General features: G+C 45.5%; 1 protein-coding gene and 1 long non-coding RNA gene across 2 annotated transcripts in view; both read right to left on the reverse strand.

Annotated features, from left to right (window-relative positions):
* MLLT6 (MLLT6, PHD finger containing) overlaps nt 1-16447 on the reverse strand; it is a 75487-nt gene extending 59040 nt beyond the window's left edge. Inside the window, exons 1-5 of the mRNA XM_085083433.1 lie at nt 16233-16447; nt 11931-12010; nt 4513-4567; nt 1780-1889; nt 32-135 (exon numbers count right to left, since the gene is read on the reverse strand). Coding sequence (XP_084939559.1) covers nt 32-135; nt 1780-1889; nt 4513-4567; nt 11931-12010; nt 16233-16341 — 458 coding nt within the window. The 5' untranslated portion in view covers nt 16342-16447. The remainder of the gene's footprint in view (nt 1-31; nt 136-1779; nt 1890-4512; nt 4568-11930; nt 12011-16232) is intronic.
* On the reverse strand, nt 5893-6487 carry LOC146426698 (uncharacterized). Its single transcript, XR_014856714.1, has 3 exons — nt 6443-6487; nt 6016-6032; nt 5893-5982 (listed from the first exon to the last, which is right to left on the reverse strand). It is a non-coding gene; the product is annotated as an uncharacterized LOC146426698 (long non-coding RNA).
* Nucleotides 16448-17003: the final 556 nt, after the last annotated feature.

A 17003-nucleotide genomic window follows, 5' to 3' on the forward strand; every position in this document is an offset into this window, starting at 1 on the left:
GGAATCCCGACCGAATTCCCGGGAATCTCACCAGGTGACGTGGAAGGCCTGGCGGCAGCCGTGACGATTACAGGCCATGCAGGCTCCCGAGGCTGCCTTGCTCTCCCTGCCCTGCTCCTCGCAGATGTAACACGTCTGGGATTTTGGGGAAAAAAAACGGGAAAAAAGGGGAGTTATCCCGGAGGGAAAACCGGGAACGCCGCGGGATTGCGGGATGGGTTGGGATGTTGAACTCGGGGAATTCCCAGCCTCGGGTTGTCAAATTTTGGGGTGTTGGTGGAATTCTGGAGGATTTTGGATGAAAATTTTGGAGTGTTGGTGGAATTCTGGAGGATTTTGGATGAAAATTTTGAGGTGTTGGTGGAATTCTGGAGGATTTTGGATGAAAATTTTGGGGTGCTGGTGGAATTCTGGAGGATTTTGGATGAAAATTTTGGGGTGCTGGTGGAATTCTGAAGGATTTTGGTTTTTTCCCAAAAAACCAACTGTTCCATCAAAATCTGGAGGAACCACCATGGAACTCCATGGATCCAGCTGGCTTCACCAAAAAATTCCTCAAATTCCCTTTTTTTTCTCCAAAATCCCAAGAATTCCATCAAAATGTGGAGAAACCAACACAGAATTCCACGGATCCAGCTGGCTCCACCATGAAATTCCTCAATTTTCCTTTTTTCCCCCTCCAGCAAGAAATTCCTCAAATTTTCTTTTTCTCCCCAAAAACCCAACCTAGATTCATCTGGCTTCAGTCCTTCCACCAAGAAATTCCTCAAATTCCCTTTTTTCCCCCAAAATCCCAACTATTCCATCAAAATGTGGAGAAACCACCATGGAATTCCATGGATCCAACTGGCTCCAGTCGCTCTGCCAAGAAATTCCTCAAATTTCCTCTTTTCTCCTCGAAAACCTAACTTTTCCATCAAAATGTTGAGGATCCATCTTGAAATTCCATGGATCCAGTTGGCTCTGGTCACTCCACCAAGAAATTCCTCAAATTCCCTTTTTTTCCCCAAAAAACCCCAACTTGGATCCATTTGGCTCCAGCCCTTCCACCAAGAAATTCCTCAAATTTTCCTCTTTTTCCCCCAAAAACCCAACTCAGATCCAGCTGGCTCCACCAAAAAATTCCTCATATTTTCCTTTTTTCCCCAAAAACCCAACTTGGATCCAGCTGGCTCCACCAGGAAATTCCTCAAATTTCCTTTTTTTCCCCAAAAAACCCAACTCGGATCCAGCTGGCTCTGGTTGTTCCACCAAGAAATTCCTCAAATTTCCCCTTTTTTCTCCCCAAAATCCCAACTATTCCATCAAAATCTGGAGAAACCAACATGGAACTCCATGGATCCAGCTGGCTCCGGTTGTTCCACAAAGAAATTCCTAAAATTTCCCCATTTTTCCCCAAAATCCCAACTGTCCCTACAAAATCTGGAGAAACCAACACAGAATTCCACGGATCCAGCTGGCTCCACCAAGAAATTCCTCAAATTTCCCTTTTTTCCCCAAAAACCCAACTCAGATCCAGCTGGCTCCACCAAGAAATTCCTCAATTTTATTTTTTCCCCCAAAAACCCAACTCAGATCCAGCTGGCTCCACCAAAAAATTCCTCCAATTCCAGCGATTCGGGGAAAAACAAGACCAAAACTTCCCTCGCAAATCCAGGGATTTCCTCACTTTTTCCACGGAGACAAACCGGGAACTTCGCGCGGCGGGACGGGACGACCCCGAAATCCCGAAATAATCCCAAAATAACCCCAAAATAATCCCGAAATTTGGGTTTTCACCTTGTTGAAGCGGTCGTGGGGGACGTACTGCAGCACGATGGGCTCCATGGTGAGGACGTTGGCGAATTGCACCTCGGGGATGTAGAGAGCGCAGACCACGTGAGCCCAGCCTGGAAAACGAGGGAAAAATGGGAATTCCGCCCGGGAATTCGGGTTGGGAGGGGGTTGGGGTGGGTTGGGGTGGGGAAGGGGGTGGAATTTGGTGAAGAGGTGATGGAAATTGTATGGAAATTCCATGGAAACTGCATGGAAAATCAATGGAAACTCCATGGAAACGACATGAAAATTCCAAGAAAACTCCATGGAAACTCCAGGAAAACTCTGTGGAAACTCCATGAAAACTCTAGGGAAACTCCATGGAAACCCAATGGAAACTCCATGAAAATTCCAAAAATGAAAATTCCATGAAAACCCCATAGAAACTCCATGGGAACTCCATGAAAACTCCATGGAAACCCAATGAAAACTCCATGAAAACTCCATGGAAACTGCATGAAAATTCCACAAAAATTCTTAAAATGAAAATTCCATGAAAACCCCATAAAAACTCCATGGAAACTCCATGGAAATCCCATGGAAACGCCATGAAAACTCCATGGAAATTCCGTGAAAATCCAATGAAAATATCATGGAAACCCAATGGAAATTCCATGGAAACTCCATGAAAACTGCACGAAAATTCCATGAAAACTCCATGAAAACTCCTCCATGTAAACTCCATGGAAACCCAATGAAAACTCCATGAAAATTCCATGAAAATCCCATAGAAACTCCATGAAAACTCCAGAAAAACCCAATGGAAACCCAATGGAAACTCCATGGAAACCCAGTGGAAACTCCATGAAAACTGCATGAAAATTCCATGGAAACCCCATGAGAACTTCATGGAAACTCCATGAAAATTCCACAAAAATTCCAAAAACGAAAACTCCATGGAAACCCCATAGAAACTCCATGAAAACTCCATGGAAATCCCATGGAAACCCAATGAAAACACCATGAAAATCCAATGAAAACTCCATGAAAACTTCTCCATAGAAACTCCATGAAAATCCCATGGAAACTCCACAAAAAATCCATGATTTCAGGATTATCCAGCACTGAAATCCTCGGAATTCCATCCAGCGCCATTCCTTGGGCTTCACTCCGCAGAGCTGGCCAAGGTTTTTTTGGGGAGAATATTTGAAATTTTTATAAAATAATCCCCAAAACGACCCTCGGGTTGTTGTCATTCCCGAGGCCAATTCCAGGAGATTATTCCACAAAAAATATTCCACAAAAAATCCCAGACTCAGCACTTCCCAAAATCTGGGATTTCTCGGGAATCCCACTCTTTCCGTGGCAGAAACCATCCGGAAAAAGGAGATTTTGGGGAAAAAATTTGATCGTAGAGTTCTGATCCGTGGAAATCTGGAGGATTTTCTGGGAACAGGAAAAACCAGCAGGAAAATCCTGGATGGAAAATCCCAAATGGAAAAACCCAAATGGAAAATCCCAAAAGGAAAACCCAGATGGAAAACCCAGATGGAAAAATCACGGATGGAAAATTCTGGGGAAAAACTCGGATGGAAAAACCCAAATGAAAAATCCTGGATGGAAAATCCCAAATGGAAAATCCCAGATGGAAAAATCATCAGGAAAATCCCAGATGGAAAATTCCAGATGGAAAATTCTGGATGGAAAATCTCAGATGGAAAATCCCAAAAAAAACCCAAAAAACCAAAAACCAAAAAACCCAAAAAACCAAAAACCAAAAACCCACAAAAACCCAACAAAAACCCAACAAAAACCAAAAAACACAGGAAAATCCCAGATGGAAAATCCCAAAAAAAACCCAAAGAAAAATCCCAAATGGAAAAACCCAGATGGAAAATCCCAGATGGAAAATCCCAGCAGGAAAATCCCAGATGGAAAATCCCAGAAGGAAAATCCCAACAGGAAAATCCCAACAGGAAAATCCTGGATGGAAAATCCCAAATGGAAAATCCCAGATGGAAAAATCATCAGGAAAATCCCGGATGGAAAATCCTGGATGGAAAAACCCAAATTAAAAATCCCAAAAGGAAAATCCCAAATGAAAAATCCCAAATGGAAAAACCTGGATGGAAAATCCCAGCAGGATAATCCCAGATGGAAAACCCTGGATGGAAAATCCCAAAAGGAAAATCCTGGATGGAAAAACCAGCAGGAAAATCCCAGATGGAAAATCCCAGATGGAAAATCCCGGATGGAAAATCCCAAATGGAAAAATCCGGATGGAAAATCCCAGATGGAAAATCCCAAATGGAAAAATCCGGATGGAAAATCCCAAATGGGAAAATCCGGATGGAAAATCCCACCAGGAATGTCCTGGATGGAAAATCCCAAAAGGAAAATCCCAAATGGAAAAACCTGGATGGAAAATTCCCAGCAGGAAAATCCCGTATGGAAAATCCCAGATGGAAATCCCAAATGGAAAATCCCAGCAGGAAAATCCCAAATGGAAAATTCCTTCCTCCTCCTCTGGGATGGATCCTCTGCAATCCCAAATCTCAGACTGGGAACGATTTTAGGGCCAAACCCCAAAAATCCCACATTTTAGGTCTCGGATTTGACGCCAATCCAAGCTCAGGGGAAGGATTTCTTTCTTTTTTTGGAGGTTTCCAAAAAAAGGGAATTTTATGGGAAAAGTGGAGGATTGGATTTTTTTGGGAATATTTTCCAGGTGGATTTTCCCAATCCGGAGTTACTCACCGCCGTTGTCTGTGCGTTTCAGAGCTCCATCCTTGTGGGGACACAGCTCACACCTCTGGGAGAGCGGGAAACGGGGAGTGAGGACATTGACACCCAAAAAAACTCCATACTAAAAAACTGCATCCCAAAAACACCTCCATCCCAAAAAACCTCCATCCCAAAAAAGCTCCATCCCAAGAGAACCTCCATCGCAAAAACCCTTCATCCCAAAAAACCTTCAATTCCAAAAAATCTCCATCCTAAAAAACCTTGAATCCCATAAACACCTCCATCCCAAAAAACCTTAAATCCCATAAACACCTCCATCCTAAAAAACCTTCAGTCCCAAAAACACTTCCATCCCAAAAAACCTCCATCCTGAAAAACCTTCAATCCCAAAAAACCTCCATCCCGAAAAACCTCCATCCCAAAAAACCTCCATCCTGAAAAACCTTCAGTCCCAAAAACACCTTGAATCCCAAAAACCCTCCATCCCAAAATCGCTTCATCCTGAAAAACCTCCATCCTGAAAAACCTTCAATCCCAAAAACATCTCCATCCCGAAAAACCTCCATCCCGAAAAACCTCCATCCTGAAAACCCTTGAATCCCAAAAACCTCCATCCCAAAAACCCTTCTATTCCAAAAAATCTCCATCCTAAAAAAACCTCCATCCTGAAAAACCTTCATCCCAAAAAACCTTCAATTCCAAAAAACCTCCATCCCAAAAAACCTCCATCCTGAAAAACCTCCATCCCAAAAAACCTTCATCCCAAAAAACCTCCATCCCAAAAAACCTTCAATTCCAAAAACACCTCCATCCTAAAAAACCTCCATCCCAAAAACCCTTCATCCCAAGAAACCTTCATCCCCCAAAAAACCTCCATCCTGAAAAACCTCCATCCCGAAAAACCCTTCAATCCCAAAAAATCTCTGAAAAACCTTCAACCCCAAAACAATCTTCATCCCCCATAAAACCTTCATCCCAAAAACACCTCCATCCCAAAAAACCTCCATCCCAAAAAACCTCCATCCCAAAAAACCTCAACCCAAAACAACCACCCCAAAAACCTCCCAAAAAAACCTCCATCCCAGAAAACCTTCAATTCCAAAAAACCCTCCATCCTAAAAAACCCTCAATCCCAAAAAAACCCACCCCAAAAAACCCACCCAAAAAACCCCACCCAAAAAACCCCCACCCAAAAAACCCACCCCAACAACCTCCATCCCAAAAAACCCTCCATCCCAAAAACCCTCCGTCCTAAAAACCCTTGAATCCCATAAACACCTCCATCCCAAAACCACCTCCATCCCAAGTCAACCTCCATCCCACAAAACCTTCAATCCCAAAACCACCTCCATCCCAAAAACACCTCCATCCCAAAAACACCTTCATCCCAAAAACACCTTCATCCCAAAGAACCCTCCATCCTAAAAAATCCTCCATCCCAAAAAACCCTCCATCCCAAAAAAGTCTCCATCCCAAGTCAACCTCCATCCCAAAAAACCTCCATCCCAAAAAAACCTCCATCCCCATAAAACCTTCAACCCCAAAACCACTTCCATCCCAAAGCAATCTTCATCCCCAAAAAATCCCCCAAAACCTCCATCTCCAAAACCACCTCCATCCCAAAAAACTCCATCCCAAGTCAATCGCCATCCCAAAAAACCTTCAATCCCAAAACAATCTTCATCCCAAAAAAAACCTCCATCCCAAGAGAACTCCTCCATCCCCCAAAAAATCCCCAAAAACCTCCATCCCACAAAACCTTCATCCCCAAAAAACATCCATCACAAGAGAATCTCCATCCCAAAAAACTTTCAATCCCAAAAAACCCTCCATCCCAAAAAAACCTCCATCCCAAAAAAACCTCCATACAAAAAAAACCTCAATCCCAAAAACCTCCATCCCAAAAAACCTTCAATTCCAAAAAACCTCCATCCCAAAAAACCTTCAATCCCAAAAAACCTACAACCCCAAAACAATCCTCATTCCCCAAAAACCCCATCCTAAAAACCCTCCATCCCAAAACCACCTCCATCCCAAGTCAACCTCCATCCCAATAAACCTTCAACCCCAAAACAATCTTCATCCCCAAAAACCTCCATCCCAAAGAAACCTTCATCCCCCCAAAAAAATCCATCCCAAAAACACCTCCATCCCAATAAACCTTCAACCCCAAAACAATCTTCATCCCCAAAACACTTCCACCCCAAAGAAACCTTCATCCCAAAAAATCCTCCCTGCCCAAAATACCTCCATCCCATAAAAATATTCCATACCAAAACCCCTTTATTTAAAACCCCAAAACCTCAGCCTTACTTTTGGGGCTTTTTTAGGGCCAATTTTAGGGCCAGTTTTAGGGTGTTTTTAGGGCTGGTTTTGGGGTGTTTTTAAGGCAAGTTTAGGGCTTTTTAGGGCCAGTTTTAGGGCCTTTTTAAGGCTGGTTTTAATGCTCTTTTAGGGCCAGTTTTAGGACTTTTTTTAGGGCTTTTTCAGGGCTAGTTTTAAGGCTTTCTAGGCTGAGTTTTATGACATTTTAGGGCATTTTTAGGACTGATTTTAGGGCTTTTTAGAGCTGGTTTTAGGGTGTTTTTATGACCAGTTTTAGGACTTTTTAAAGGCTGTTTTAGGGCTGTTTTAGGACTTTTTTAGGACTTTTTAAGGGCTGTTTTAGGGCCAGATTTAGGACTTTTTTAGGGCTGTTTTAGGACTGTTTTAGGACTTTTTTAGGGCTGTTTTAGGACTTTTTTAGGGCTTTTTTAGGGCTGTTTTAGGACTTTTTTGGGACTGTTTTAGGACTTTTTTAGGGCTGTTTTTAGGACTTTTTTAGGGCTGTTTTAGGACTGTTTTAGGGCTTTTTAGAGCAGTTTAGGACTTTTTATGACCAGTTTTAGGACTTTTTAAGGCTTTAAGCTGTTGGGCTGTTTAGGGACGTTTGAAGACTTTTTTAGGGCTGTTTTAGGACTTTTTTAGGGCTGTTTTAGGGCAGTTTTAGGACTTTTTTAGGGCTAGTTTTAGGACTTTTTTAAGGCTGTTTTAGGGCTGTTTTAGGGCTGTTTTAGGGACGTTTGAAGACTTTTTTAGGGCTGTTTTAGGACTTTTTTAGGACTTTTTTTGGACTTTTTTAGGACTTTTTTAGGACTTTTTTAGGGCTGTTTTAGGACAGTTTTAGGGCTGTTTTAGGACTGTTTTAGGGCTGTTTTAGGGACGTTTGAAGACTTTTTTAGGGCTGTTTTAGGACTTTTTTAGGACTTTTTTTGGACTTTTTTAGGACTTTTTTTGGACTTTTTTAGGGCTGTTTTAGGACAGTTTTAGGGCTGTTTTAGGACTTTTTTAGGACTTTTTAAGGGCTGTTTTAGGGCCAGATTTAGGACTTTTTTAGGGCTGTTTTAGGGCTTTTTTAGGGCTGTTTTAGGACTGTTTTAGGGCTGTTTTAGGACTGTTTTAGGGTGTCTTTATGACCAGTTTTAGGACTTTTTTAGGGCTGTTTTAGAACTTTTTTAGGGCTGTTTTAGGGCTGTTTTAAGACTTTTTTAGGGCTGTTTTAGGCCTGTTTTAGGACTTTTTTAGGGCTGTTTTAGGACTTTTTTAGGGCTTTTTAGAGCTGGTTTTAGGGTGTTTTTATGACCAGTTTTAGGACTTTTTTAGGGCTGTTTTTAGGACTTTTTTAGGGCTGTTTTAGGACTGTTTTAGGGCTTTTTAGAGCTGGTTTTAGGGTGTCTTTATGACCAGTTTTAGGACTTTTTTAGGGCTGTTTTAGGACTGTTTTAGGGCTGTTTTAGGACTTTTTTAGAGTTGTTTTAGGACTTTTTTAGGGTTGTTTTAGGACTTTTTTAGGGCTGTTTTAGGGACGTTTGAAGACTTTTTTAGGGCTGTTTTAGGACTTTTTTAGGACTTTATTAGGCCTGTTTTAGGGCTGGATTTAGGCCTGTTTTAGGACTTTTCTAGGCCTGTTTTAGGACATTTTTAGGGCTGTTTTAGGACTTTTTTTAGGTCTTTTTAGGGCTGCGGTTGAGGAGCAAAACCGAAAGTGGTGACTCAGAGCAGAGGGTGCAGAAAAAGGAGTTTTTTTTATTTAAAAGAGTTTTTATCTCTTTCCTTCCTCTCTCGCTGCCTCCGGTGAGGTTTTTTTGTCACTCTCGTGACATCCTTGGGGACATTTGGGGCTCTAGGGTGGTGGCTGGGCTCGGTGTCACCCCAAATCTGGGCTGAGGGGGTGGGGAAGGTTTGGGGTGTTTGAACTTCATGGGAACTTCATGGGAACTCCATGAAAAAGTCATGGAAACTCCATGGGAACTCCATGAAAAAGTCATGGAAACTCAAAAAAAACTCCATGAAAATCTAATGGAAACTCCAGAAAAACTCCAGGAAAACTCCATGAGAACTTCCTTAGAACTCCATGAAAATACCATGAAAACTCCATGGAAAATTTCAGGAAAACTCCATGGAAACTCCATGAGAACTCCATGAAAACTCCACAAAATCCCCATGAAAACCCCATGGAAACTCCATGAAAACCCCATGGAAACTCCATGGAAACTCCATGAAGATCCAATGAAAACCCCATGAAGATCCAATGAAAACTCCAGGAAAACTCCATGGAAACTTCTTGAGAACTCTATGAAAACTCCATGGGAACTCCATGAAAACGCTACAAAAACTCCATGAAAACCCAATGGAAACTCCATGAAAACCCCATGGAAACTCCATGGAAACTCCATGAGAATTTCCTGAGAACTCTATGAAAACTCCACAAAAACTCTATGAAAACTCCATGGAAACTCCATGGAAACTCCATGAGAACTTCCTAATAACTCCATAGAAACTCCATGAGAACTCCATGAGAACTCCATGAGAACTCCATGAGAACTCCATGAGAACTCCATAAAAAGCCATGAAAACTCCACAAAAACTCCATGAAAATCTAATGAAAACTCCAGGAAAACTCCATGGAAACTCCATGAGAACTTCCTGAGAATTCCATGGAAATACCATGAAAACTCCATGGAAAGCTTCAGGAAAACTCCATGGAAACTCCACGAGAACTCCATGAGATCTCCATGGAAACTCCATGGAAACTCCATAAAAAGCCATGGAAACTCCACAAAAATTCCATGAAAACTCTACTGAAACTCCATGAAAACCACATGGAAAATCCATGAGAACTCCACGAAAACTCCCCAGAAACTCCATGAAAATCCAATGAAAACTCCATGAAAACTCCATGGAAACTGCATGAAAAAATCATGGAAACTCCACAAAAACTCCATGAAAACTCCATGAAAATTCCATGAAAACTCCATGAGAACTTCTTGAGAACTCTATGGAATCGCCACAAAAACCCCATGAAAACCCCATGGAAAATCCATGGAATCTCCATGAAAATGTCATGGAAACTAAAAAAAAAACTCCATGAAAATCTAATTGAAACTCCATGAAAACTCCAGGAAAACTCCATGGAAACTCCATAGAAACTCCATGGAAACTCCATAAAAAAAGCCATGAAAACTCCACAAAAACTCCGTGAAAATCTAATGGAAACTCCAGGAAAACTCCATGGAAACTCCATGAGAACTTCCTAAGAACTCCATAGAAACTCTATGAGAACTCCATGAGAACTCCATGGAAACTCCATAAAAAGCCATGAAAACTCCACAAAAACTCCGTGAAAATCTAATGGAAACTCCAGGAAAACTCCATGGAAACAACTCCATGAGAACTTCCTGAGAATTCCATGGAAATACTATGAAAACTCCATGGAAAACTTCAGGAAAACTCCATGAAAACTCCATGAGAACTTCTTGAGAACTCCATGAAAAATCCACAAAAACCCCATGGAAACTCCATAAAAATGTCATGAAAACTCCATGGAAACTCCATGGAAATTCCATGAAAACCCAATGAAAATTCCATGGAAACGCCACAGAAACTCCATGAAAACTCCATGAAAACCATATGGAAAATCCATGAGAACTCCATGAAAACTCTGCAAAAACCCCATGAAAACCCAATGAAAACTCCATGAAAACTCCATCAAAAACTCCAAAAAAACCCCAATGGAAACTCCATGAAAACCCAATGAAAGTCCAATGAAAATCCCAAGAAAACTCCAGGAAAACTCCATGGAAACTCCATGGAAACTCCATGAGAACTTCCTGAGAACTCTACGAAAACTCCATGAGAATTCTATGAAAACTCCACAAAATCCCCATGAAAACCCCATGGAAACTCCATGAAGATCCAATGAAAATTCCATGGAAACTCCAGGAAGACTCCATGGAAACTCCATGAGAACTTCTTGAGAACTTCTTGAGAACTTCCTGAGAACTTCATGAAAACTTCATGAAAACCCCACAAAACCCCGTAAAAACCCCACCAGAACGCCATGAAAACCCAAAGAAAACTCCATGGAAACTCAGTGGAAACTCCATGAAAACTTAATGAAAACGGAATGAAAACTCAATGGAAGTTCCATGAAAACTCCATGAAAACTCCATGAATACCCAATGAAAACTCCACAAAAATTCCATGAAAACCCAATGAAAACTCCATGGAAACTCCACGGAAACTCCATGAAAACCATATGGAAAATCCATGAGAACTCCATGAAAACTCTACAGAAACTCCATGAAAATCCAATGAAAACTCCATCAAAAACTCCTCAAAACCCTAATGAAAACTCCATGGAAACTCCACAGAAACTCCATGAAAACCATATGGAAAATCCATGAGAACTCCATGAGAACTCCATGAAAACTCCCCAGAAACTCCATGAAAATCCAATGAAAACTCCATGAAAACTCCATCAAAAACGCCTCAAAACCCTAATGGAAACTCCATGAAAACCCCATGAAAATCCAATGAAAATCCCAAGAAAACTCCATGGAAACTCCATGAGAACTTCCTGAGAACTCTATGAAAACTCCACAAAAACCCCATGAAAACCCCATGGAAACTCCATGGAAACTCCATGGAAACTCCATGAAAATACCATGAAAACTCCACAAAAATTCCATGAAAACCCAATGAAAATCCCATGGAAACTCCCCAGAAACTCCATGAAAACTCCATGAAAACCATATGGAAAATCCATGAGAACTCCATGAGAACTCCATGAAAACTCCCCAGAAACTCCATGAAAATCCAATGAAAACTCCATGAAAACTTCATGGAAACCCCACAAAACCTAATGAAAACCCCATGACCTCCATGAAAACCCAATGAAAACCCAGTGAAGATCCCATAAGAACCCCATGAAAACTCCATGAAAACCCCATAAAATCCCAATGAAAATCCCACCCGAACTCCACGAAAACTCCATGAAAACTCCATAAAACCCCCCCAAAACCCAATAAAAACCCCACAAATCCCAATAAAAACCCCCCAAAACCCCATAAAACCCCAAAAACCCCCAAAAACCCCAAATCCCCACTCACCACCCGGGCTGCTCTCTCCTGGGATTCGCATTTCCTGCAGAACCACGGTCCTGTCGGCACCTGGACAATCCCATAGCAGGCTGGGAAAAACGGGAAAAAAACCATCAGAAAAGCCTCAAATCCCATTGTTTTTGGGATTTTCCCAAAATTTCCGAAGGTTTGGAATATTTCCTGCTTTAAATCCATTTCAGTCCTGAAAATTTCGTGATTTCCGGAGGTGTTGCTGGTCAGGGATGGATGAAAAAATGTAAAATATTCCATCTGGGAATAGTTTTTATTCCCATAAAAATAATATAAATAATAATAAATAATATAATTTTATAAATTTTAATGATTTTATAAATAATACTAAATATATCGTAAATATGTAAATAAATAGGTTATTTTATAAATAATATTAAATAGATAATGAATATGCAAATCAAGATATAATTTTTATAAATAACATTAAATAGATAATGAATATGTAAATAAATAAATTATTTTACAAATAATGTTAAATAAATAATAATATGTAAATAAATATATAATTTTATAAATAATATTAAATAGATAATGAATATGTAAATAAATATATAATTTTATAAATAATATTAAATAGATAATAAATACATAAATAAATATATAATTTTATAAATAAGCAAAAAAAAAGCAGAATATGAGCGAAAAATTCAATTTATAAATATCCTCAACTCTCTCATTCCAACCTTCATTCCCTTCAGACGATTTTCTCAACATTTTCGGTTTTTTAAAATGAAAATATTTTTGCCCTGAAGAGGAAAAAAACCCAAAAGGAGGAAAATAAAAAGCAGAAGAGGAGTGAAAACCACAATTTATAAACATCCCAAACCCTCCCTGGAATCTCCACTTCCCAGCTGTGGTTTTGGGGACTTTTTGGGGTTTTTGGGGTTTTTTTGTTTGGTTCTTTTGGGGTTTTGTTTGGTTTTTTTTGTTTGTTTTTTAAATTTTTGGGGGTTTTTTGTTGTTTTTTGTCTTGTTTGGTTTTTTGGTTTTGTTTTTTGGGGTTTTTTTTGGGGTTTTTTGTTTGGTTTGGGAATGTCCAGTCCAGGGAATGACCAACCCTGGATACTTGGGAATGTCCAGCTCTGGATCCCTAGGAATGACCAAATCCTGGGAATGTCCAAATCTGGGAATGTCCAGCCCTGGATCCCTGGGAATGTCCAGCTCTGGGAATGTTCAACTCTGGATACTTGGGAATGTCCAAGGCTGGGAACGTCCAACCCTGGGAATGTCCAACTCTGGGAATGTCCAACCCTAGATACTTGGGAATGTCCAGCCCTGGATCCTTGGGAATGTCCAATCCTGGATCTCTGGGAATGTCCAGCCCTGGGAATGACCAGTTCTGGATCTCTGGGAATGACCAACTCTGGATCCCTGGGAATGTCCAATCCTGGATCTTTGGGAATGTCTCGCTCTGGGAATATCCAGCCCTGGATCCCTGGGAATGTCCAACCCTGGGAATGTCCAGCCCTGGGAATGTCCAATCCTGGATCTCTGGGAATGTCCAGCTCTGGGAATGTCCAACCCTGGGAATGTCCAACTCTGGATCCCTGGGAATGTCCAACCCTGGGAATGTCCAGCTCTAGATCCCTGGGAATGTCCAAGGCTGGGAATGTCCAACTCTGGATCTCTGGGAATGAACAACCCTGGGAGTGACCAAACCCTGGGACTGTCCAGCCCTGGGAATGTCCAACTCTGGGAATGTCCAGCCCTGGGAATGTCCAGCCCTGGATCCCTGGGAATGTCCAACCTTGGATCCCTGGGAATGTCCAGCCTTGGGAATGTCCAACCCTGGGAATGTCCAGCCCTGGGAATGTCCAACCCTGGGAATGTCCAGCTCTGGATCCCTGGGAATGTCCAACCCTGGGAATGCCCAACCCTGGGAATGTCCACCCTGGCTCGCTGGGATGTCCAGCCCGGGTTGGAGCAGCCTGGCACGGTGGGAGGCGTTGGGATCAGCACAGGGTGGGATTTGGGATCTTTTCCATCCCAAACCATCCCAGGATTGCAGCCACAGAACCCTCGGCATGAAGGGAATTCCTGGGAGTGTCCCTGCCTCTCTCAATGTCCCCTTGGTGTCCCCTCAGTGTCCCCTTGGTGTCCCCTCGGTGTCCCCTTGGTGTCCCCTCGGTGTCCCCTCCGTGTCCCCTCGGTGTCCCCTCGGCCAGCAGGTGTGACAGCAGGGACACTGAAACAGGAGAGCAAAGGGAGCAAAGGGCTGGACATGATCCTGGCACCGGACATGGGGACAGGGATGGACACGGGGACAGGGACAGGAATAGAGCTGGACACATAGACAGGGAAGGACACAGGGACAGGGGTGGACACACACAACACAAACAAACAACAAACAACAACAACACCACAACAGGGATGGACACAGGGACAGGGGTGGGGACACGGACAGGGATGGACAAAGGGCCAGAGATAGACACACAGACAGGGACAGGGATGGACATGGGGACAGAGCTGAATCATGGACAGGGCCGGACACAGGGACAGGGACAGGGATGGACTCAGGGACAGACATGGACACACGGACAGGGCTGGACACAGGGACAGGGATGGACACAGGGACAGGGACAGGAATGGACACAGGGAGAGGGCTGGACACACACCCAGGACAGGGATGGACTCAGGGACAGGGACAGGGATGGACTCAGGGACAGAGCTGGACACACGGACAGGGATGGACACATGGACAGGGACAAAGATGGACACAGGGACAGGAATGGACACAGGGAGAGGGCTGGACACACACCCAGGACAGGGCCGGACACAGGGACAGGGAGAGGGCTGAACAGAGGGACAGGGACAGAGATAGACACATGGACAGGGATGGACACACGGACAGAGCCGGACCCACAGACACCTACAGGGACAGGGACAGGGACAGAGCTGGACACACGGACAGGGATGGACACACGGACAGGGACAGGGCCAGAGCCAGATCATGAATAGGGACAGAGCCGGACACACATCCAGGACAGAGCTGGACACAGGGACAGGGACAGAGCTGGATCATGAATAAGGACAGAGCCGGACACACATCCAGGACAGAGCTGGACACAGGGACAGGGACAGGGATGGACACAGGGACAGGGCTGGGCACACGGACAGGGACAGACACAGGGACAGGGCTGGAGCCAGGGACTGGGATGGACACAGGGACAGGGACAGCGACAGGGATGGACACAGGGACAGGGACAGGGATGGACACAGGGACAGGGACAGAGCCAGATCATGAATAGGGACAGAGCCGGACACACATCCAGGACAGAGCTGGACACACGGACAGGGATGGACACAGGGACAGGGACAGGGATAGAGCTGGGGCCAGGGCCAGGGCCAGGGCCGAAGCCAGGGCCAGCCGCACGCAGCACGGATCAGCGGAACGCTCGCAGGCAGGGCAGGAAGCGGCCGGAGCCGCGCCGCTGGGATAACAACAACCGGGAGAGCAGCGGGCAGGAGGAGCCTGAAACCCCCGCGATCCCAACCGAGCCGAGCCGAGCCGAGCCGAGCCTCCTCCGCCCCGGGAACGGCCGAAAACCCCGAAATTCACCCGGTTTGTTTACCCTCCGCGACACTCCGGACAATCCCAACCCGGCGATCGCCGCCTGGGAACGGCCGAGAGCGGCGATTTGAACCCGCTCCGGGTTATTTTTAATTTTTTTGGCTCAGCGAGCAGAGGGACAAACTTTCCCGGCCCGAAACGCGCCAGCCAGGGGTGGGCTGGAGTCATTTAAAATGTAAATTTCGGCGGAGAAGAGGAAGAGGAGGAGGAGAGGAGGAGGAGGAGGAGGAGGAGGAGGTGGAGGATTGCCTTCCTCCCTCCCTCCCCTCGCCCAGCCACCTCCGGGCCCCGCCGCCCTCCCCGGGGGTTACCCGAGGCCACCACCGGCTTGGGGACAAGCGGCTGTGCCCTGCCGTTCGACCGGGGGACACCGGAGAAACCCCCCCGCTCCGAGCCCCGGAACCACCGGGGGGGCTGCGCTGCTGGCCGGCTCCTCCCCCTCCGTGTCGCTGTCCCCTCCCGCCGTGTCGCTGTCCCCCCCCCGCCCGCCGTGTCGCTGTCCCCCCCCCGCCCCGCCCGCCCGGCGGCGACACCGTTATTTGGAACAATAGCGCTAAAACAAAGCGCTCCCCCCTTCCTCCTCCTCCTCCTCCTCCTCTTCCTCCTCCTCCTCCTCCCCATCGCCCCCCCCCAGCCCCTCCCGGCCAGCCCGGGGGATGTCGCCGGGGTGTCGCCGGGGTGTCGCCGGGGTGTCGCGGGGGGCTCACCTTGGTGCACGGCGACATTGCAGCCGTGGCCGTCGCAGTAGACGAGCGGGTTCTCCGCCCAGCCGCGCTCGTCGGAACACACACAGCAGCCTCCCACCATCTCCTTCATACTTCCATGAGGGTTTCCTGTCCCCCCCGCGCCGCGCCGCGCCGCTCTGCGCGCTCGCCGCTCCTCCTCCTCCTCCTCTTCTTCTACTCCTCCTCCTTTCCTCCTCCTCCTCCTGCTCTGCCTTTTCTCCTCCTCCTCTTTCTCTTCTACTCCTCCTCCTCTTCCTCCTCCTCCTCTCCTCTTCCTCTTGTCTTCCTCCTCCTCTTCCTCTTCCTCTCCGCCTCTTCCTCTCCCTCTTCTACTCCTCCTCCTGCTCTTTCTCCTCTCCTCTCCTCTCCTCTCCTCTCCTCTCCTCTCCTCTCCTCTCCTCTCCTCTCCTCTCCTCTCCTCTCCTCTCTCCTCTCTCCTCTCTCCTCTCTCCTCTCTCCTCTCTCCTCTCTCCTCTCTCCTCTCTCCTCTCCTCTCTCCTCTCCTCTTCCTCCTCCTCTCTTCCTCTGCTCTTCCTCTCCTCCTCCTCCTCCTCCCCGCTCGCCGCCCTCCTCTCACGGGGTGCCCGCGGGGGGACAGCGAGGGGACAGCGAGGGGACGGTGGGGTGGCGGAGGGGACACCGCGACACCGAGCGCACGCGGTTTCCTTTCCTGGTCACTCTTCTCTTAGCCCTGTCCCCTTCTCCCTGTCCCCCCTGTCTCCCTGTCCCCCATTATCCCTGTCCCCAATTTAT

The sequence above is a fragment of the Lichenostomus cassidix genome, chromosome 27 (assembly GCF_008360975.1).
Source record: "Lichenostomus cassidix isolate B80296 chromosome 27, HeHo_3.0, whole genome shotgun sequence".
NCBI classification, from domain to species: Eukaryota; Metazoa; Chordata; class Aves; order Passeriformes; family Meliphagidae; genus Lichenostomus; species Lichenostomus cassidix.